Source organism: Geospiza fortis, unplaced genomic scaffold (assembly GCF_000277835.1).
Source record: "Geospiza fortis unplaced genomic scaffold, GeoFor_1.0 scaffold110, whole genome shotgun sequence".
In the NCBI taxonomy this organism is placed as follows: Eukaryota; Metazoa; Chordata; class Aves; order Passeriformes; family Thraupidae; genus Geospiza; species Geospiza fortis.
The window spans coordinates 174,646-197,168 of record NW_005054593.1 but is presented as its reverse complement, the minus strand read 5'-3'; the positions used below and the strand labels follow the sequence as shown (position 1 = coordinate 197,168).

The following is a 22,523-nucleotide window of genomic DNA, read 5'->3' as shown; positions in this document are numbered from 1 at the left end:
GAGCCGGCTCCTGGGGGGAGCAGAGCCCGCTCCTGTGGCAGCGCCCCAGCCCCAGGCAGGCCCCGCTGGGGGCACCGGCCCGCGGTGGAAGAGGCGCTGATGACTCCGAGCTCCCCCGGCCCTGGGAGCTGAGGGAGTGCTGAGCACACCCACCCGGGCTGGGCCGTTCCCAAGGCCCTGGCTACGTGATTGAAGTGCTCCCCAGCAAGCTCCCACACGCTCTGGGAGGCTCTGGAGCCTTCCGAGCCAGACTGCTTGGCAAAGCTGTTCCTCACCTCCGCGGGTGTGGGCAAGGCTCGCTCACCTCCGGGGTGGAAGGAGCAGCATATGCTGCACAGCATGGTGGAGACATCTCCTCCTCCCCTGTGCACCCGTTCTTCCCTCAGATCTCACCGTGGCCTGGTCTAAACCCAGCCTGTGCCCTCGTTTCAGCAGGGAGGATGTTGTGGACGCTGGTGGCAATGTCCTGCACTGTGTCCTGCCGCTGGGACATCCTTCTCCAGAGGGGAAACATGGTCCAGATGAGTGGGGACCATGTTTCCCCTCTGGAGAAAGATTCCTCAGAGTGGGGACATCCTACCTTCTGCTTTGTGGAGGGAAAACTGTGGGGAAGCTGGCCCTGGCTGTGCTGGGAGGGGAAGGGTGCACCCTGCCCGCCCCAGAGGACACGGTGGCTTTGTGTGTGCAGGCACTTGAGGGCACCAGCGCTTTGCTGTGGCTGTAAGAAGCTCTGGAGAACATTCCTGATCACCCAGCTGCAGTGCTGGGGTGTGGGGCTTGGCTCGGGGAGCAGGGGGCAAGTCCACACAAAGCTCTGGAGGCCGAGTTTCGGTCAGAACTGCTGATGGCTGTGGTCAGCTGGTGGCGTCTCGTGACCAGGCTGGGTTGTTGGGGCTTGTCCTCAGGGTCACAGGAAGGAGAAGGGAGAAAGAAGAGGCGTGGATGAGAATTGGGGATTAGGATAAGGCTGGGAACAGCAGGCAGGGAGTGAGGGGGCAACGTGGAGTGTGGGTGGAGAAGAGTTTTGTCTGCCTGCACTCGTGTGTGTGTGTGTCTGTGAAACTGCAGGAAGGAGACTCTTGGAGAGGTCCCAGGGCACATCTGCCACGGGGATCAACACTGAGGAGTTTATTTTAGCCTTGGACAGGGAGCCATTCATCCCTGGAAGAACAGAGCAGGGTGACATTTCTCTTAGGAGGTGCTGTCTTGTTTCTCTTGCTCTGCATTTTTCTTTCCCCAGCCCCTCTCTCTGTTCCATTACTCTTTCATGTTCCTCACTCTCTGTGCAGAACATGAAAGAGTTCTCTATCTTTCTTTTTTTTATTATCCCTTTCTTTCCTTTCCTGCCCAGCTCCCAGAATCCATCCAATTGCAGATTCTCCCAGAAGCTGGGAGCAAAACTCGCTTTTCTCGTTCTTCCCACCTTGCCTCCCTGTTGTATTTATCATACAAATACCAGCTGTATAATTACCAGAGCATTATCTCTAAACACACAGATTAGGAAAAGACACAGTGGCAGCAAAGATGAATTTCAGGGTCAGTCTGGTGGGAGATGCTTTCCTCCATCTGTCAGGGGAGGAATCAACTGAGACAGAAGAGCTGTCATGGACAGCAGCTCCCACTTTTCACCAGCACCTTCCACAGAATCAGGGTGGAAGGTTCCTAAATTCAGACACTTCTGGGGTTATAAAAAGGCCACAGAAATGATCTGGATGATACAGGGAGATCATGCAAGGTGTAGAGGCAGTGTCTTAAAGATGTTCTCATATGGGAATTATTGCTGCCCTGAAATGAGGGCTGAGTCTTTGCAGCTCCTTTAATTACTGCTGCAGCTCCAATGGGATTAAATGGATGTCTGAGTGTGTGTTAGCATATGTTGGGATGTGCTGTGCTGATAAACATCAGGGCTTTCACATGCCTGCAGACACACATGCCCTGCATATTCACCACAACTGACTCAGTGTCACCCCAAGCTGAAGACAAAAGGGAGGAAGGTGTTATTGATCCAGCCCTGTGCCTTTGGGTGATGATGATGATGAGCCCTAGGCTGGCCATAGTGGGAGGAAGGTGTTATTGATCCAGCCTTGTGCCTTTGGGTGATGATGATGATGAGCCCTAGGCTGGCCATAGTGGGAGGAAGGTGTTTATGACCAAGAATGAGGCTGCAGGTGGATGCAGAAGGTGCCTGTAGCCACAAATTGCTCTTGTATCAGCCATATCAATAAGAAACACAAGCCCTGTGAGGAATGACTGAGGAAGCTGGGGTTGTTTAGCCTGAAGAAAAGGAGACTCAGGGGTCACCTTATCACTCTCTACAGCTCCTGAAAGGTGGCTGTGCTCAGCTGGAGTTGGGCTCTTTCTCCAGGCAGAACCAGAGGATGCAGCTTCAATCTGTGCCAAGGGAAATTTAGGATGGATATTAGGAAAAAGTTTTTTCCAGAAAGGGTGATAAAATTCTGGAATGTTCTGCCCAGGGAGGTGGTGGAGTCACCATCCCTGGGTGTGTTTAACAAAGCCTGGATGTGGCACTGGGTGCCAGGGTTGAGTTGAGGAGTTGGGGCTGGCTTGGACTCGATGATCTCGAAGGTCTCATCCAACCTGGTCATTCTGTGAATTCAGTGAAACAAGTGGAATAAACAGAGGAATTCCTGAGCCTGATGCCAATAACCACAGTGCTTCTGGGAGGTCCCCAAATGCTCACAAGTTGCCATTTCATTGCAGGGCTGCAAGCTCAGAGTGTCTTGGTCAATGACACCGTCTCGGGGTTCATCGGCACGGACGTGGTGCTGCACTGCAGCTTCACCAACCCGCTGCCCACCGTGAAGATCACGCAGGTGACGTGGCAGAAGGCCAGCAATGGCACCAAGCAGAATGTGGCCATCTACAACCCCGCCATGGGCGTGTCCATCCTGTCCCCCTACAAGGAGAGGGTGACTTTCCGCAACCCTTCCTTCAAGGATGGCACCATCCAGCTGTCCCGGCTGGAGCTGGACGATGAGGGCGTTTACATCTGTGAGTTTGCCACCTTCCCAACCGGCAACCGGGAAGGGCAGCTGAACCTCACCGTGCTGGGTAAGGCTCTGGGCAGGCTCTGCAGGGTGAACCTCCAGTCCAACAGAGCTGGAGGAAGCTGAGATTCACATCCTGGGAGCTCAGGGCGAATTTGGGGTGTGAATTGTAGCTGGGATGGATTTTAAGTTGACTGGGAAGAGGTGAAGAGCAGGGAGAACCAAGCAGGTGGTTCTGAGACAGCTGAGCTGTCACACCTCTTCTTTTTCCAGGCCTCAGTTCCCCTTTTCCCTCCACCTACACTCCTAATGTAGGTGCAGGAACAGTGACCAGGTCCCCGTGGGAGTGGTGAGTTTTAATGAGCTGGGGCTGTCAAGAGAGAAGAAACAGCAGATTGATCCTAAACTCAAGCAGAGTTTGTCCCTGGAGCTCAGGGCTGTGAGCGAACAGACCCCACCCAAGGTCTACATAAGTTGTTTTCTCTCCAATTTCAGTTCCTTTCTAACACAGGGATGAAAACCTCTGGGAGGAAAGGGTTGACTTTCCATATATCTGTGCATTTAGGGCACCTCCACCATTGTTTCCCCATAAACGATGCAGGTAGATGGTGCAAGGTGCATAGGCACTGCCATAAAGCAATTATTACATGGGAATTATTGTTGGCAATTTGCACACTCTGGACTCACCACAAGCCCTGTCACAGCCTCAGTGGTATTAGATGGCTCTGGGGTTGTAGCAAACAGCAGCACTGCTTTTCTAACCATCCCTTTGCACCCTTTTCTCCTCCTCCTCTGTGACCGTGTTCGCAGGGGTCTGAGGATGAGGGAAGAGACAAGGATCTGACTCCATGTTTCAGAAGGCTGATTGATTATTTTATGATATATATTATATTAAAGATACACTAAAAGAATAAAAGAAAGGATTTCATCAGAAGGCTAGCTAAGAATAGAAAAAGAAAGAATGATAACAAAAGTGGCTCAGACAGAGAGTCCGAGCTAGCTGACTGTGATTGGCCATTAATTAGAAACAGCCACATGAGACCAATCACAGATCCACCTGTTGCATTCTACAGCAGCAGATAACCATTGTTTACATTTTGTTTCTGAAGCTTCTCAGCTTCTCAAGAGGAAAAATCCTGAAGAAAAGATTTTTCATAAAACATGTCTGTGACACTCCTCCTCCTCCTTTCTGCACTCCCCTACAGCCAAGCCCACAAACTGGATGGAGGGCACCAAGAGGCCGCTAATCGCCAAGTCTGGCAGGACAGAAAAGATCTTGGTAGCCACCTGCACCTCCTCCAACGGGAAACCCCCCAGCACTGTCACCTGGGACACGAAGCTGAAGGGGGAGGCGGAGTTCCAGGAGATCCGGAACAGCAACGGCACCATCACGGTGATCAGCCGGTACCGCCTGGTGCCGAGCCGCGAGGCGCACCGCCAGCAGCTCATGTGCGTGGTCAACTACCAGCTGGAGAGGTTCACCGACAGCATCACCCTCAACGTGCAGTGTAAGGGGCCTGGCACAGCTGGGAGGGCTCCCCCTGCTCGGGGCTGGCCAGGGGATGGGCTCTGGAGAAAGAGGGGTTTGGGTTGGGCTGGTGGAGGGGCTGTGGTTGTGGTTTTGGGAGTGAGAACTGAAAGGATCCTTTGGAGTAATTGTGGGTTTTCTCTTTTTCTTACCTTCTTCCTCTGCTTCTGCTGTGTCCCTTTTGCTCCCCTTCTCTCTCTCTTCTGCACTCCCTCACATTCCTTGTCCCATCATCTTTCCTTCATGTTCTCTCTCCTTCTCCCACTCCTTCCCCCTCATCTCTTCCTATTTCATTTTCTCCCTTTCCCACATTCCTTGTTCCACCACCTTTCCCTCCTTGAAATCTTTCCTTCCCCCACTCCTGCCTTCTCGCCTCTCCCTATTTCATTTTCTCCCCTTTCCCACAATCCTTTCCTCTCCTTTTAATCTCTCTCCTTTTCCCACCCGTGCCCCTCATCTCTTCCCATCTCATTTCCTCCCCTTTCCTTTCCCACAACCCTTTCCTCTCTCCTTTTCCCCTCCTGCTCTCCTCCCTTTCCCCCCACGCCTGCAGATGAGCCAGAAGTCACCATCGAGGGCTTTGATGGCAACTGGTTCCTGAACCGCAAAGATGTGAAGCTGATCTGCAAATCTGATGCCAACCCCCCAGCTCACACCTACGAGTGGAAGCTGTAAGTGTCCCCAGAGCCCCGCTGCCAGCAGCAAATGTCACCTCCCAGCAGGGACAAGGAGTCTCTGCAGACACCTCACTCACCCTATGGTCACTTGGGGCCCAGTCCCATTAGTGTCAGCGGTGTCACCCCAAGGTACAGCCTGTGCCTGTGGTGGAGGTGGCTGCCAGCTCAGTGCAGCCTCAATATCCAGGGAAAACTCCCCCTTCTCACCTCCCTGGGATCATATCCTGCCCTGGTGACGTGAGGCAGCTGAGATGTGACAAAGTGATTCACGTGCCCAGAACCACCCAGTGCCTCAGGAGCAGAGCTGGGAAAGAACCCAGGATTTCCCTGCTTTGAAAAGGCACAAATAACACAAAATTTGTGTGTGTGTGAACAACCTTCCCCTGGAATCAGCTCCTCACGTGACTGGCATTAAACAGCAACAATTCCTTGTCCTCAGGTTTCCAGCTTGTGGCTGAACACACTTAAAGGGACTTGAAAAGTGAGTGAGGGGTGTCTGGGCAGTCAGGTGGGAATTGATACAACCTGATGTGGTTCTCCTGCTGCTCTTTCTTCTCTGTAAGCACTCATGTAGCTTTAAAAGAGGAAGATCAAATGGATCCTTTCTTCTTTTCAGCTGGCATTTGTCATCAGGAGAGAGGCTCTCAACATGGCTTTGCAAGGAGCACATTCTCTCTCGTTCCCCTTCCCAGATCAAACTGTTCAAAGTGAAAGTCTGAAGAGGATTGTTTTTCTTGCCTTTTTTCCTAGTTCTCCATCCCCAGCTCTCTCCATCTGTTGGTTCTGCCAGTCTGATTTAAAACTCTGAGGGGCTCTCTGGGTTCCTCACAACATTTCCAGGGAAGCCTCAGAGGCAAAAACGCACCCAAGGCAGAAGTGATGCTACTTGAGGCAATTTCTGTGCCTGGAGTGCTTTTCCTCTCCTCCCATTTGGGTGGTGATGAGCAGCAGTCAGGGGAGCTGTCAGAGGAGGCAGCGATCCCACACCACCCCTTTGAGCACCCTGTGCTCTTGTTTTTGTAGGTTCAGGGCTCTATAGGACCATGGTTAAGGTTTTTCCATCAGCTTTGGGATTGTTGGCTTGATGCAGCTGGAAAAACGGTGTTTTCTGTACATATGTGTATATGTAGACGTGCAGAATACATGCATTTAGGCACTGCTTTACAATCCTAATTATACCCCTGTTATTCCCTTTTGTTTCTTATAAATTGCTGACAATATGTGCACATTTGGGTTGGGAGGAGGGGAAGGAATTACTTGAGTAATTTTTAATTGCCTAAGAGGAATAATTACTTTACTTTGCTTCAGTAATTAAGAATAACCAGGCCATGTGTGTCTTTTCCTAACACACAGGGGCTTTTTTTTTTTTAATTTTTTCATCTGCCTTTGTCAATTTATTTTTTGTATCTCCGGGTTTAGTTTTGCATTATTCCAGTTTCACACTTTGTGACATGAGCAGGTCTCCAAATCAACACTGCTGTGCTTGAAATTAACCCTGGCTGATCAGGAGAGTTAAATGAGCAGGAAATTGGGCTTAAAACAAGCTCAGGTTGTGTCCCTTTCCTGCCTACATTAATGGGGATTTTCCAGCCAGCACCTCCAGCTTCCACACCTGCCCATGGGCAAGCACAGACCCAGAATGTTGCTGTCACCTCTGGGTGTCACCTGTGGGGTCAAACATTGTCTCTATTCCCCCCAGGCCAAACGGGACCCTGCCAGGGAGTGTGGAAATCCAGAACAACACCATCTACTTCAAAGGACCCGTGTCCTACAGCGTGGCTGGCACCTACGTCTGCGAGGCCACCAACGCCATCGGAACACGCTCGGGCCTGGTGGAGGTCAATGTCACAGGTAGGACAGCACCTGGGCTGCTCTGCAGCATGCAAAAAAAAGGTGGGGAGGGCCACAAAGGTGTGAGCAGTTCTGTGATGGTGTTCGCAGGGGTCTGAGGATGAGGGAAGAGACGAGGATCTGACTCCATGTTTCAGAAGGCTTGATTTATTATTTTATGATATATGTTATATTAAAACTATATTAAAAGAATAGAAGAAAGGATTTCATCAGAAGGCTAGCTAAGAATAGAAAAGGAATGAAATGATAACAAAGGTTTGTATCTTGGACAGAGAGTCCGAGCCAGCTGTGCTGTGATTGGCCATTAATTAGAAACAACCACATGAGACCAATCACAGATGCACCTGTTGCATTCCACAGCAGCAGATAACCATTGTTTACATTTGTTCCTGAGGCCTCTCAGCTTCTCAGGAGGAAAAAAATCCTAAAGAAAAGATTTTTCATAAAATGTGTGTGTAACACAGTTCCATCTCCTCAGTCACACTGTCTCCCTTCAGGGTGGGAATCTCCTGAGGGAAATGGGGCAGTGGAGTTCTTGGCTTTGTGCTGGTGTTGCACTGGTTTGCTGTGGATTTTCTTCTCTCCTCTTGTGTTCTTTTTTCCTTCTCACACCAATTCAGTTTGTTCCCCCCTTGTGTTCTGCTTTGGATTCAGAGAGATTGTTGTACATGTTAACAGCAGAGGCACGTCAGGGAGATATTGATCAGAACAAGGGGCAGGGTGAGGATGTGGACTGCCAGAAAGGCAGGAGATGGATGAGTCACTTGTCCACGATGGTGTTTGGTGTTCCTGGTGTTGGGCAATTTTCATGATTCTTCATTTGAGCTCCTTGCAGTGCTGCTCTGTGAACTCACTCACTCACCTGCCTGCCAGGGACCCCTGTGCATGCTGGAGGAGCTTTGGGCTCCAGGGAGGAGCAGCATCCCAGGCTGCAGGCAGTGGGAAGTGATGCTGTGATGCCGCAGGAGACAGAAGGGATCTGAGGTCCTGCAAAGCACTGTGGCCACAGGAGGGAGGGAAAGACATGTGGGCAAGCTGAGGTAGTGTCAGGGAGAGAAAGTCATGTCAAGAAATAGCTTCAACAGAAGAAATAACATATGGCAGTAACCTGATTTCTGAAAGTCAGAGTGACATTGTGAGACATCACCAAGGGGGAAAAATGGCTGTGAGTGCTTTGAGAGCAGGAAAGGGACAATTATCCCATTCCTTTGGGGTAAAAGGAGCCATTTGGGTTATCAGGCAGTGTCTCAGGAGGGCTGGAAGTGCCTCTTGGAGCAATGAGGTGGGGCACAGCCACACTGCAGTGAGCTCTGGGCTGCAAACAGCCCGGACAGGGTGGGCAGTGAGGTGAATGAGGTGCGCTGGGGGCTTCCAAGGCACGGGGAACACTGAACAGGCTCCCAGGGCTGTTACCTCTTGCTCTGTCCAGCCCAAGGCAGTCAGAGCCTCTCCTGCCACCCCAGTCCTTGGGAGTTGTCTGACCTGAGGGTGATGAAACCCCTGCACCAGCTTTCTCTGCTGGTAAATGCTGAGCAAGCACAGAGCCGAGTCTGGGGCAGCTAAAATTAGCAATAACTCCGTGTTTGGCACCCTCAGCTCCCCTCTCTAACTTGGGCAAACCGGGCTAAGCTTCCTCTATCCAAGTGCTTGGAGGTCAATGGATGGGATGTGCTAATTAGATGCTAATTACCCGGTATTTGTTTATGATCGTTATCACTGGAGCAGGCCTTTCATTCACACCTCCTGTCCTGGATCCCTGCCTGCTACAGCCATTTCTCTGGGGGCTGTTTCTTGTGCCAGGGAAAGGCACTGCAAGAACAAAGCCCTTTGTGCCCAGCCCTGCCCAAGCACCCAAAACCAGGGCAAGGTCATGGCCAAAATCAGCTGCTGGGGAGTTGTCACCTCAGTGTTCCTGGGGCAGTGCCTGGTACAAGCTGAGCTGACTCCCTTTGGCAGCAGAGATCCATCCCACACAGTGTCCACAACCTTGGGGCACGTTTGAAACAGTGAGCAGAGCTTAAAAACCACCAAGGTCAGCCCTCAGACACAGAGAAGGAGGTGGAACAGGGGCTGAAGGAGACTTAGAGAGTGACAGGCTCTCACTTTCCATCCCTCCACAGCCTCTGTGTGCATTTCTTGCTGTCATCCTGCCTGTCCAGCCACCCCATGTCATTTGGGGCGTCAGGACAGCAGGCACAGCCCTCTTTTTGTGTTTCCTGCCCATTTTTGATGTGTCTGAGCACCACAGTGACACTGAAGGTGGCTGCACCACCTCACCTGCACAGGCTCCTGCAGACACGAGGGGCTGTAGATTCCCCCCCTGGAATTTGGAATTGTCTCTTTTCCTGGTGCTTTTACAAAGGACTGGAGAAGATCATCCTTCTCAGGCTCCACCAGCACAGAGGAAGTGGGGGCTGGCAGGATTTTTGGGGTCGTGTTGGTGTCTGCCTACCTGCAATCCCAGCTGGTTCCCAAAGGTCCTGGCAGTGGGGCTGAGGTTAAATGAGAGGGAATGAAGGGCACACCTACAGCTGCCCTGTGAGGAGGGATTAACAGCCAACCCCACAGGCCAGGCCTGCACCACATAATAAAAGAAAATCCTTTAATAATTCATGGGATCTGAATATGTTTATCCAGCTCTCCCTGAGGAGCGATTAGGCCGGTGCTGGGGAGGGCTCACCCTCCTCACTCAGCTATTACAGGTACATTTGTTTGGGTCTTGCAGGCAATTTAGGGATTGTCAGTGGACCACGAAACCTCTTTCAAGAGCTGCGTGCAATAAATGGAGTTCAATCTAGTGAGCAGCCAGCCTTGGGAGGAAAAAAAAAACAACACAGAAGGCTGATGCAGAGAAAAGCCTGCAGCAGCTTTACTCCTTTCTGTCTCCCTGTTCTCTCCCCCTTTTGCCACCCAAAATCTTCCCTCCAGGCCCCAGAGAGGGAAAGTGCTGGGCTGGTCCAGCCCCCTGATGGGGAGGGCAATTTGTTCAGAGGGAGAAGGCTGAATGCTTCTCCGAGAGTTATGGCGCATTAAAGAGATTGATAAGTGGAAATTTAATATTTTATTCCAGCAATCTGTTCCCCTAATAGCTTCTCCTGCCTTGCAGGACCTTTGTCAGTCTCAGGCAAGCCATGTAGTGTGACATGTAACTATTTATTACAGGCAGTGAATGACAGAGTAAAAGGTTGTGCTTATGGACTGCACGTGTGTGGTGATCCTGCACAGAGAGCTGGCCATGGATGTTCACCTGTGTGATCCCATTTATGTACTGGCCATGGATGTTCACCTGTGTGATCCCATCCTGGTCATGGATATTCACCTGTGTGATCCCATTTGTGTCCTGGCCATGGATATTCACACCTGTGTGATCCCAGTCTGCATCCTGGCCATGGATGTTCACACTGTATGGTCCTATGGTCATGGATATTTATGTGTGTGATCCTGTTTTTATCCTGGTCATGGGCATTAAAATGTGTGTGACCCCAATGGACATTCACACCATGGATATTCACACCTGTGTGATCCCATTTTCATCCTGCCTGTGGACATTCATGTGTGTGTGACCCCAATGGACATTCACACCTGTGTGATCCCATTTTCGTCCTGCCCGTGGACATTCACACCTGTGTGATCCCATTTTTATTCTGCTTATGGAAATTTCCACCTGTGTGGTCCCATTTTTATCCTGCCCATGGATATTCCCACCTAAGACTCCCAATTTTCAGCCTGGCCCTGGAAATGGTTTTCCCAGACCTGTGTGCACAGGGATGCCCTGCTGCATGGGGCGAGATGAAAAGGGGAATTTTGGGAAATGGGAATTTCTGCACAGGGCAGGAATAAAGCATTTGCATGTGGAAATGTCCATGGATTCATGAACATGGGCTTTTCTGGGTGCAGCAGAGCTTGTCCACACCCTGGCCCTGTGCAGGAGACATTCACCCACTTGTGCACTGGCTCCAGCCAGAGGAAGCACGAGGAGAAAGGAAAAAAAATGGCAAATGGACCTTTGAAGGAGACTCACAGAGCTGGGAGAGCAGGGAGAGCCTGTGCCAGCAGCTCTGCAGCCCTGGCCTTGGATGTGCTACAGGCTGGGGGGGAGGAAAAGCTGGCAGGGGTTGCTGACCTCCCCTGCTTGCTTGGCTCCCAGCAGGGAGTTATTTACACACCAGCAGCGCTCTCGTCCCGGCAAGGTCACTGCAAACAGCCCTGGGGCTCTCTGGAGCTGCTGCCACCCAGCACCAGGCTGGGAAAAGCCCTTTCTGGGAAGTCCTAAATGCCAATTCCTGCAGCAGGCGCTCCCAAAGCCAGGCAGATTTAGATGGGAGGATGTGGGGCTGGGGGGGCCAAAGAGGAGCGAGCCCCAAGGCGGGGGGCTCTGGCTGATGCTAATCCTCCAGAGTGGCTGTGCATCCTGTCTGGTGGCATCTGTGCCAGCAGCCCCCACGGGAGCAGGGCTTGACTGGCAGGGGATGGGTGACCTGAGAGAGAGATTAAAGCCTAAGACACGTTTGGCATCTGGCCCAAGAGCTGTCACACTCTGAAAGGCCGGGGGCAGCTGCTCAACTGCTGGATTAGCTGCCAGTGGTTGTTCCATCCCCACCCGCCCTGCAAGAAGCCCTGGGAGGGAGAGGAAAGCTTGGAAAGCTGGAGATGGACATGGCAGAGGTGCAGGGGGGAGGGAGAAGGTCAGCAGTGCTCTGGGCTTCTCAAATTGCAGCTTTGTCCCGAGGTTTCTCCTTATCTTCCCTCATGTACATAACACACGAGCAAAGTCCTGGGATAATTTGGCGTGGGCTGTTCCGGCAGGGAAAGTTTGCCATCAGCAGTCTGACTCCTGAACAAACCCTACAGGGTCATTTCTGTGTTTGCTGAGGCCATCTGGGAGCTGGGGAGCCCCGTGAATACGTTGGAATTCAGGTTCCTGTTCCTCCCTGGAGGTGCTGTTCACGTTGTGTGGATGTTTGGTTTCCCAAGGTAAAAGGAAATCCAGAGTGTTCCTCTGGAAGAGCTTGGGCTGACACACGTCCAGCAGATAATTCCTCATGGAGTTTGACATTTTCTTCAGTACCTGTGGCTACAGGGAGAATTTGGGCTGGTGGTGGCTTTTCCCTTGGTCCTTAGGATTGAGGGGAAAAGGATGGTGATGGGGCTTAAAGGAAAAACATGTCCACAGGAAGCAGTCTTTTAAAATATCCCAGCAGATGAGCAGAAGAGCTTTTGAAAGCTGATTTCCAGTGGATCTGCATATCACAGAAGAATTACTGGGTGTCTAAAAATACCCTTTTTCTGATCTGGGCTCTTCCTGCTCCTGGGAGCTGCCTCCTGTCCCTCTGGGTTCTCTGATGTCTAATGAGGTTTGGCTCCCACCTCTACCAAGGATCCCACTCCAGCCGTCTCCAGGAGCTTTCTGATAGGGATAATTTCAGCTCCTTCTGTCACACAGCACTAAAATTGGCCAGCAGGATCAAAAAAGCAGCAGATAAAGGATTGATGGACAGGTGTGATGATTTGCATGCGCCTCATTTTTATTGAAAAACAGCCATTAAGAGAAAGATGGGATTCTTTCAAACCTGTACTTTTGAAGCCACTCTTGTGGTGGGAAGTTTGTGGCCTCGCTGCTGAGCCCTGGGCTGCTGCAGGAAGAGGGCAGGAGATGCCTGGAGCCTTGCAAAGGGATCAAAGGGAACCTGTGGGCTGGGCCAGGTGCCAGGCTGAGCCCGGGGTGATCTCCTGTCCCTCTGCCTGCTCTCCCAGCTGCTGTCCCCGAGGTCTGGCTGCTGGCACAGGGACAGGAAGCTGGGCTGAATGCAACAGCTGGCAGAGCTGGGCACGGGCAGATAGTGTTGCTGCTTTAATTCCTATTCATACAGCACTCCCTCTTTTTGTAAGGGCTGGGGGGTGGCGGAGGGGGGAGGCTTTTCATGCTGGCATTAAAGCCTGGCTCCTTCCCCCTCCCTCGGCTCCGCTGTCTCCTGTTTCTCCAGGCTGCTTTTCACAGGGGCTTTAATTCTCTCCAGACTCTTCCTAATGGATTTTTCACATGGGGCACGCTCAGGGTTCCAGAAATTTCACGCCCCCCCCTTTGGACACAAAAAAAGAGGATTCCTTTTCCCACACTTCCCCCTCTCCCCTTGGTGCTGCTCTGTTTGAAACGGGGTGGGATCCCAGTTTGTGGGATTGGTGGATATCAGCGGATCCGGATGCGGGGACAGGTGACACGCTGGTCCCCGCTCACCACCTGGCATGCCGAGGCACCTTGTCCCAGGGCACAGCCCCTCCTTCCTTCCCGGGAACAGGGAAGTGCCCACCCTGCTCCGGAGCCAGCGCGGGTCTGTGCCGCCATCCAGTGGCAGTGCCGGGCTCTGGAGGGGCCGGACCCCCTCCTGCCCCAGCACTGACCCACCCCAGGGTCACCCCTGACCCCCAGAGCCCCCCTTGGCCCGGTGCTGGAGGGAGGATGAGGAGGGAGGAAGCTCTGTGGGTGAGGAGGGAGTGATTTGATCTTCCCCCTGTGTTCCTTCTTTCTTTCTTGCAGCCCACAGTCTGGGTTTGTGTCTTCTGGCATGGGAACGGAGGGTGGGGATGGGATGGGGGGAGAAAATAGTTCCTTGCCTGAGCAACTTGTGAAATCCACCAGGGATGGATGGATGGATGGATGGATGGATGGATGGATGGATGGATGGATGGATGTGTTCCTGCTCATGTCCACAGTGTTGGCAGTGCCACGGGGGTGGCGAGTACTACATCAGAGGTGGGCAGCACAAAGGGCAGGGGAAAAATAAATATCTGCTGAGAAAGGTAGGAAAACATCCCCCCCTTTTTCTTCATGCTTCCAACCTGGACTGTCAATGAGGCTTTTGCCAGGAAAGTGGGCCAAGCTCCTTCAGAAGTCAGGCACAGCCTTCGCCTCTCAGATCTGTTCTCAGAGCTGGGAGGCAGAGGGATCTGTGTGGTTTGGGGGATCTGCACACCACGTCTGGGTTTTTTTAGGGTGGGTTTTGGGGCCTGTGAGGCCATACACAGAGTCAGCCTTGCTGTAGGGAACAGCAGGGTGAGAGGAGGCTTTGGGAAAATGAAAGATTGAGCCCATGGGGACTTGCTGGGCTTCCCCTGCTCCCACTCAGCCTCCAGGTCTCCTCTGATCCATGCACAGCTTTGGGAATTGGGCACCACAGAGGCTGGGACAGCGAGGAGCAGCCCCAGGGGGAGGCTTGGGCAGGGGCAGAGGGAGCAGTGTGGGTGTTGTGTGGTTGAAGCTGAGCCCTCAGCAGGCAGGACCACGAGGGGACGGACGTGACTGTCCCTGGTGTCCCTGCAGAGAGGTTCTGCATTAACCAGCTGGCTGGGACAGGCCCTCTGTTGATGCAACATGTGGCTTTGGCTTTCCACAGCCCAGCCCCGGCTCTCCGTGCTGCAAGACATGCCCTTGCTGCTTCCCTAAGGCTGTCTTTGGGAAAAAATGCTGGCTCCTGCCTGCACAGCATCCTGCTCCTCATTCTGGCTGCAGCAGGGACCCTCCATCTGTCCCCCAGCCCACTCTGCCCAGTGGGCTGCTCTCTGTGTGGGTTCAGCCTCGGGAAGCTCTGCTCCAGGCAAGTCAGCACTGCAGAAACCAAGATGCTCTTGTTGGGTTGATGTTTCAGGAAAGGCAGGAATTAATCATCTTCCAGGCACAAAAAAAACCCTAAAACATTTATGGCTCAGGCCAGCAATTGCTCGAATTCAGTGCCCTTGTCCAAAACCTGCAGCTGTTGCAGTGCCTTCACTTGGGGGAAGCTCCTTTGTCCCTTCTCCCTCAGTGGCTGGGCTAAGCTGTGCCAGCAGGGACATGGAGGGGGGTGGGCAGCAGTCACTGCCTCTCATCCCTTTGGGATCTGCTGCCTCTGAGCCCCCCACAACCCTGGCTGTGCTCAGGGATGCTGACTTTGCGGCTGGGTCTGGGTTGGCAGAGAGGAGGAGGTGGGTTGGAGGAGGCTCCAGGGTTGGCAGAGAGGCCTTGGAGGTGGTAAAAGCACTGGGAGAGTCTCATGTGCAAAACCAGGGCATTAAGAGGGCACCTGCTGCCTGAATTGGGAGGCAGGAGAAGGGCTGAGACAAGCATGTGGTGTTTAATGCCTGCTGGACACGGATGTTCAACAGGCTCTGAGCTCAGCCAGGGGCTGTACCTGTGCCCAGGAAGGCTGATTGAAGTCCTGCCTCAAACTTTATCTGTGCCAAAGTGTAGGTGTTGAACTGCATGAAAGAGAAGAGAGCTGCTTTATCATCTCTTTCTTCTGCCTCCTTTTATTTTTTTTTTTTTTAAATAGGTCAGGGTAGGAGCAAGATTAGCAGGAGGAGTGGCACTGTGCTGGCCAGGGAAGGGGAAGAAGCAGTGGGAGGGCTGTGTCCTCGTGCTGCAGGGTCAGCACAAGGGGTCAGGAGCCAGCAGGGCTCTGAGCAGCCACAGGGCACCTGTGGGTGGGGGATCACAAGGTGCTGCTGCCTTGGTTCTAATCTGGGCTGGGCTGTGAGGAGAGGGCTGCAGAGCTGGTGGCACCTGCCTATGCCCACCCTCGGGTGGGCTTTGGGGTTTGCTCCCTGTCAGGAGCGCTCTCAGGGAAGCTGGAATTCTGTCAGCTGGTAAAACGGAGCGCGTCCGGACTCACGACTCGGGGCTGGTGGGATCTGAGCACGCCTGGAGCCACCAGGAGGGCTGGGGAGGGTAAACCACTGCTTCCAGCCTGCTGGGCTCCTGCATGAGGCTTGGCCAGCTTGGCACGGCACCTTCCCCTTGCTGAGGCAGAGCTGACCCCGTGAGGACACCCCTCTTCCCCTTTCCCCAGTTTTTCCCTTCCCTGTTCCTTGCCCTCATCTTCCCACCCCCTCACCCCCCCGGCCCAAACTGGCAATGAGAGCATGGAGGGGAGGGCGCGTTTCCGCATGGTTTGACACTGTTCCCCCTTCCATCTGTCTTTTCCTACCCAGAATTTCCCCACACCCCGTCTCCAATCGATGATCACAAATCCATGGTGCAGCCGAACATCCCCACACCGGTGATTGGGGGCATAGTGGGAGGCGTCTCGCTGGTCCTGCTGGTGGCCGTGGTGCTCTTTGTGGTACTCCGGCGCCGGCGTCACACCTTCAAGGGTGACTACAGCACAAAGAAGCACGTGTACGGCAACGGCTACAGCAAGGCTGGCATCCCACAGCACCACCCCCCCATGGCCCAGAACCTGCAGTACCCCGACGACTCGGACGACGAGAAGAAGCCGGGCCCCTTGGGCGGCAGCACCTACGAGGACGAGGATGAGGATGCGGGAGGAGAGCGCAAGCTGGGCGGCCCCAAAGCCTACGAGGAGGATGCCAAGAGGCCTTACTTCACCGTGGACGAGGGCGAGGCCCACCCCGAACCTTACGACGAGAGGACACTCGGCTTCCAGTACGACCCCGAGCAGCTCGACCTGGCCGAGAACATGGTGTCGCAGAACGACGGCTCTTTTATTTCCAAAAAGGAGTGGTACGTGTAGCTCCACGCCCCTCTGCTACACTCACACACCCTCACACACACTCACAAATGCTCACCAACGATGCCCTCCCTCCCCTGCATCCCTCCCGCGCACGCCCTGGCCCCGCACAGACTTTTTGGATGCTGGGGGCCAGCGGGGAGGGAGGGTGGCTTTGCTTACGGATCATTTTTTGGGGAGGGGGGCGGGGCTCGTGCGGGAGGGCAGGGCGGGAGGTCGGGTAATTATTTTCTCTCGGTTTTGGTTTTTGGCTTTTTAATTTCTCTCTCTTCGACGACTTTCGTCCCCTTCTGTGGTGTTTGTATTGGTCGGTGGCTTAGGTGTTACTCTTTGCTTTAACGACTGTTGCCCAGCCTGTATATTACACTCTGTTTGTGTCTTCATGTCTCAGAGTGCCCTTCCCTCCCCGAGGCTTCCTCCTCCCACTCCCACCCCCCTGAAACACTGGAAATTTGTTTGTATGTTGTCTTCTTTGTTTGTTTTTTAACCTTGGGAGGGGGGCAGGTGGGCTGTCCGTAGGACAGAGGCCAGGAGAATTTTATGGCAATGGAAACATAGGTGCCATTATCAGGTGAATGGATTTTGGGTTTCTTTTTCCCCTAATCACTTTTTTTTTTTGGTGGGGTCTGGGTGACATTCCCATTGCCTGCTGCACACCTGGAGAGAACCACACTCAGTTTTTAATGACTCAATAAAAGGAAAATGAGGAGAAAGGAGGGAAAAAAACACCCTAGACCAAACCCCAGGTGTAGGGGCTGATAGCAGAGCAGGGAAACAAAACTGCCATTTTCCTCCTACAATTTATTATCGCCTGGCTTTTCATTTCTCTGTCTTTGTTTGAGTGTTCTTTTAAACGAAAGAAAAGGAGTATTTATTGCTGACACTTTTCCCCCCTGTGATGGCTCAGAGAAAGGCTGGCTCTTTTTGTTCTTGTCGCTGTTGTTGTCGCTGGTACCAGCCACAGAGCAGCTCACTGGGGCACCCCTGTGCCGGGCACATCCACTGGGGAAGGGACCAACTGAGGACACTTTGCTTCCACACATTCACTGCCTTCAGCTCTGCTCTGCACACCCAGGCAGGGCAGGACCAGCCCTTGAGGTTTATTTTATTATACCACTAAGACTTAATTGTCATGTGTTTACACTTTATTTTTTATTTTGGTCAGAGCATGGGGGTGTCGCTCTCTCCCTCTCTCTCTCTCTCTCTCTCTCTCCTAGCAACAACCCCAGCCCGTGGCTGCACCATGTAGGTGGCATTGATTGCCACTTTTCCAATATCACATCCCTCTCCTGAGCACAGGCTTGGCAGACAGGGTAGGAGGGATTGAGTCTGGGGTATTGATCTTTCCCTCCTTGCCTTGAGCCACGGCGTTGTGCTGGGGAGGTTTGGATTGCTGCTATCTCTGCTCTGTGAATAAATGGGATTCCAGACTTCAGGGCCCTCTGTCTCACACCGACCATCTCCAAATTAGATTCACTGGGTTGGGGCTTATTTTTCTTCTTGTGGGTTATATTTTATTTTTTTTTTAATTCGATGTATAAATAAATCTTTTGTTTGAAAAGAAATCCCCAGTTTTCTGAGCTGTATTATCATGCACATCTAAAAATAGCAGGACTAATTCTCCTCCTGCCTTACCCGCTGGGTTTTGTTCCACAGCAGTTATCCTGCTGCAGAAAGGGAGGAGGCTGGAAAGGCAGAGCCACACAGATGAGTCAAGGTCAGATCTCTGATCCAGGCAGCCTCCAAAGCTTTCCCTTCCTGTGAGGTGCTTGGTGCAGACCACAGCTCTGATTGCATTATTGGGGTAGGGCAGTGGGCAATCCAATTGTAGGGCTGTAATCTCTCTGCTGTTCCTGCCAGCCCCTCAGGCTTCCTGGCTCCTGGCACCACAGCCACATGCCACAGGAAGGCTGCTCTGTGTCCTCTCAGAGCCGGGCAGGCAGAAATTCCCTGGACAGCCCCATGCCACAGGAAGGCTGCTCTGTGTCCTCTCAGAGCAGGGCAGGCAGAAATTCCCTGGACAGCCCCATGCCACAGGAAGGCTGCTCTGTGTCCTCTCAGAGCCAGGGCAGGCAGAGATTCCCTTGGGATCCCTCAGGCTCAACCATCCCACTGCCACCAGGAGCACCCTGCTAGCAGGAAAGCCCCCAATAAAGGGAATAAAAACCTCTTAACATCTCTCCAAAGCTCTGATTAGTGATGATTAGGGATGGGAATGACTTCCCTCCAGTGCCTTGGGAGAGCAGCACGCACAGGGCTTTGATTCCCCCAGAGGGAGAGCCTGTAATCTGGCTCAGTGTGTGGTGCAGGGAGAATTCCCAACAAAGTCCATCTCTGGAGTGAATAATCCTTCAGATCTGAGCCCCTGGGAACAGGATGGTGACAGTGCCACACCAGGCTCTGGGCAGGCATCAGCAGGCACCTGTGAGATCAGTGGCACAGAGCCTGCCCTGCAGATTTCCCCAGCACAGGCACACCCTCTGGGGGGGTGGCTGTGAAAGAAAACAGTCTTTTATATAAAATCTGCAGGGTCCAGCAGGGATTCTTCACATTGAGGCCACTGCTCAGGTCTGGGCAATTCCCACCAGGCTGACCCCACAGCTCTGTGTCCTAAAAACAAAGGTGCCAAGGCTGGCATGAGGGCCTGGGAGAGGTCAGGGCTGCTCCCAAATTCAGGGGTGGCCAAAGGAACCCTAAGAAATCTGCTTTGGGAGTTATTAGTTTGCCTTTGAAGGTGTCATTTTTGGAGCTGTAGCCTCCTTGGCTTATTTATTTCCCATTCACACACTGAATGAGGGCTCAAAACCCCAGTGGGAGCCAGGGAAAGGAAAGGAGGGAGTGGAGCAATGTGGGATTTCCATTCTAGAGCCTGTGCACCATTCTCTTCCTGCTGCAGCACTTTTTCCTGCCCTTTTTGCACCAGCCCAAATTTAGGACTTAGCTCAGCCACTTACCTGCTCAGAGTGGTTCAGAAAAGGGGTCAAATGATCATTTTTCATCCAAAATCTGCAGTGGAAGATCCTTAGACAGCTTTGCCTGGCACAGCAGCGAGGCACCCTGCGAGTTCAAGGCTCAGTGCTGCATTTCTCTCATCCTTGAGCTCCTCAGCATTGCTCCCCTGGTGCAATTATCACCACAGCCGTGGAGAAATGCCACCTCTGTGCTGTCATTTGCTTCTTGCTGTCCCTTGCAAGGTCATCTGAATGGCCAGGAGACTCTTGGGGGGGTAATTAGCCGAGTGATTAGCCATTAATCCATAGCAAGGTGGAAGAGAAAAGAAGTGTGGGGGAAGAAAATCAGATTGATGCTTCATCTGAGAGCTGTTTTGGTCCAGTAATAGCATCACTGCCTTCTCTGGGTTAAATTGCTCTGAGGGGACCCTTGAAGGGAATTAGATGAGTTTTTCCAGCATCATCAAGCAGAAAGTGATCCCTGCTCCCACCTGAGTGCAGGGGTGAGCTCAGGAGAGAGCTCAAAGTGAACCACGTGCGTGCTGCAGGGAAGGGATGGGCTGGGGCTGTGCAGGGCTCAGCTGATGCTCTGCTGATGGTGACACCTGTCCCTTTGTGCCCCAATTGTCCCTCAGAGGGCAGATTCTGCCAGGCTGGAGCGCCACACATGAGCTGGGCCACCTCTCTGGGACCCTCAAGTGAAAAATGCCCTGCTTCTCCCACCCCCCTTTCATCAGAGGTGGAAAATGCCCCAGTGGGACCTGGCAAGGAGCGAGTGGGAGCTTCCAGCTGGGAGAGGGGAGCTGTCCTCTCCAGCTCGGTGCTAGGGAGCTGCTGCTGGGCAGGAAATGTCCCATTTCACACCAGTCCCAAAGTGGTGTGGCCCCCCAGGGTTGGGGTTCTGCCTTCACCCTGCTGGGGCTGGGGGTCAGTGCCTCATCCCCTCCCCTGGCAGGGATCCCTGGCCAGGAACAGACACATCAGCCTGGTGCTTTTCCCTTTTCCCAGCCTCATCCTGCACAACAAAGCCTGTTGTACCTCAGGGTGGCTGGGGAAACTGAGCAGGCAGTGGGAGAGGCCAGTGACCCAAAATTCAGGTGAATTTGGGCCAATCCCTCATTTCCTTCCCGGTGTGAATTCAGGGAGCTGTGCAAGCAAACAGAGCTGTGTCACAGCCCACAACGAGCCTGTGCTTTATGTACAAAGACACCCCAGCTGTTTCCCTGCTGGGGCTTTTCTCTAGCATTATTCATTGCAATTCACCCTGGTGATGTTATTTTCCCTTATTTAATTACCAGGTTTGTTGATTTTTTTCCCCCCCTGTTAAATCATTTTCATTCAAGCAGGAAAAAAAAACCAAAAAAAACAAAACAACCTGAAGATTTCCTCATGAAATAAATCAACAAACTGAGATGGTTGCACCAAATTGACTGCAAAGACATGAGGGACAAAGGGAGCCATTTTCCTGATGTTGAGTCAAAAAGAAACACAACAACAGTTCAGCAAAAATCAGGGAGGGTTAGGGAGAGAGAGACTCCGAAGATTGATCTCGAGGCAATCAGAGGAGGGAGTGGGATTGGAGCGGGGCTGCTGCTCTGCTTGCCTCCTTCCCTCTGCCCTGCACAAGCTCACACACGCACACACACACAGACTTTTGGGGTCTGGGGAGCAGATTAGGTGGAGGGAAAAACCCCATGGGCCTTGTGGGGCTCAGCTGTGTCATTCCTGTAGGCTCTGAGCTTCCCGGGGTGGAAATGGGGTTAATCCCAGCAGGTTAAAACCCGGAAAGAAAGAAATTTAAACTTTTGAGTTTCCCTCCAGCTGTGCTGTTGCAGCACTGAAGTTTGGGGTCTGTGCAGGCTGTGGGGACAGGGGACACTGCCAGCATGGTGTGGCTGCTGCCTGTTCCTGCCTGTTCTTTGCTGATGAGGTGTGGAACAGCCCCTCACCCTGCGCTCCCTCCGTCCCCTTCACCCCAAGGAAATCTGCTGCCTGTTTGGGCTTTTCCCTGGGGTGAGCAGGGGAACCCTTGCAGGGTGTGAAGGTCCTGGGTGCTTCCCATGCATCCCAAACTCACCCAGAGTGGGGCCCAGGGCAGAGGGGCTGGGGGAGAGCAGGGGGGCTCAGCCCATCAGCAAGGCAAGACAAAGCCAAGCCTAAAGCTGAGCTTGGATTTGGGACTGGGGCATTCCCCTGGGTGAATGTAAGGAGCACACGGAGTCAGATCCTCTGCTCTTGGTGGAGGGGCTCTCCTTGAGGGTCTGGATTTTCTTTTCTTTGGCCTTTCTCTTTTTTTAGAACATGATTCCTCAGCTCCAGTGATTTAATCTCTCTTTTTCTTCATCCTCTGGCTGTAATGATCATTGTGGAATTAAAACTGCAGACAGACAAACAAACAACCCCAACCCCACTTTTTTTTTTCTTTTATTTCTTTTTTTTTTATTTTGTAATCTGTGTTGTAAGTGCTTTTGTAAAAAATAAAAAATAAAAATAATAATAATGTAATGGACTTTCATGATTTCGGGTTGAGGTTTTTTTCTGGGTTTTTTGTTTTCTTTTTTTTTTTTTTTGAGAATTTTTGTTTTGTTTTTTTTTTTGTTTTGTTTTGTTTTCCATCCTTTGTAATTTGTTCATTTTGAGTCCTGGGTTGGGGAGGGGGGGATATTTTCATGGTTATAATTTGTGTGGGTGGGGTGTTGCATCACCCTTCCTTTTACTTGTATAAAAAAAACCAATAGTGGCTGAGCTGTGGAAAAAAAAAATGTACTTTTTTATAAATAAAGAATTTTAAAAAAAGAGACCTTCTCCTTCTTTCTGGGGCTGCTGGGGCATCCGTGGCTGCGTCGTTGTGCACTCAGTGACTGGGAGCTGTGGTTTTCCAATTATTTGGGATGGAAATATCGCAGGATTTGCAGTGTTTTTTTGGAAATTCCAATTATCTGTATTTGTATTTTGGAAGGGGAGTTGCTTGCAGGTGAAGGCTGAAGGTGCAGGGTTCAGAGATC

The 22,523-nt window shown here is 52.3% G+C and overlaps 1 protein-coding gene across 2 annotated transcripts in view; it reads left to right on the top strand.

Moving 5' to 3' along the window:
* The window catches only part of NECTIN1 (nectin cell adhesion molecule 1), a 100,089-nt gene that overhangs the window by 45,168 nt on the left and 32,398 nt on the right, over positions 1 to 22,523 (top strand). The window contains exons 2-6 of one of the 2 annotated variants that reach the window (XM_005430007.2): positions 2,722 to 3,072; positions 4,214 to 4,516; positions 5,090 to 5,207; positions 6,913 to 7,064; positions 16,029 to 16,615. In XM_005430007.2, coding sequence (XP_005430064.1) covers positions 2,722 to 3,072; positions 4,214 to 4,516; positions 5,090 to 5,207; positions 6,913 to 7,064; positions 16,029 to 16,570 — 1,466 coding nt within the window. In that variant the 3' untranslated portion in view covers positions 16,571 to 16,615. Of the gene's footprint in view, positions 1 to 2,721; positions 3,073 to 4,213; positions 4,517 to 5,089; positions 5,208 to 6,912; positions 7,065 to 16,028; positions 16,616 to 22,523 lie in introns of those variants that run through there. The other variant, XM_031064455.1, reaches the window with a different exon arrangement.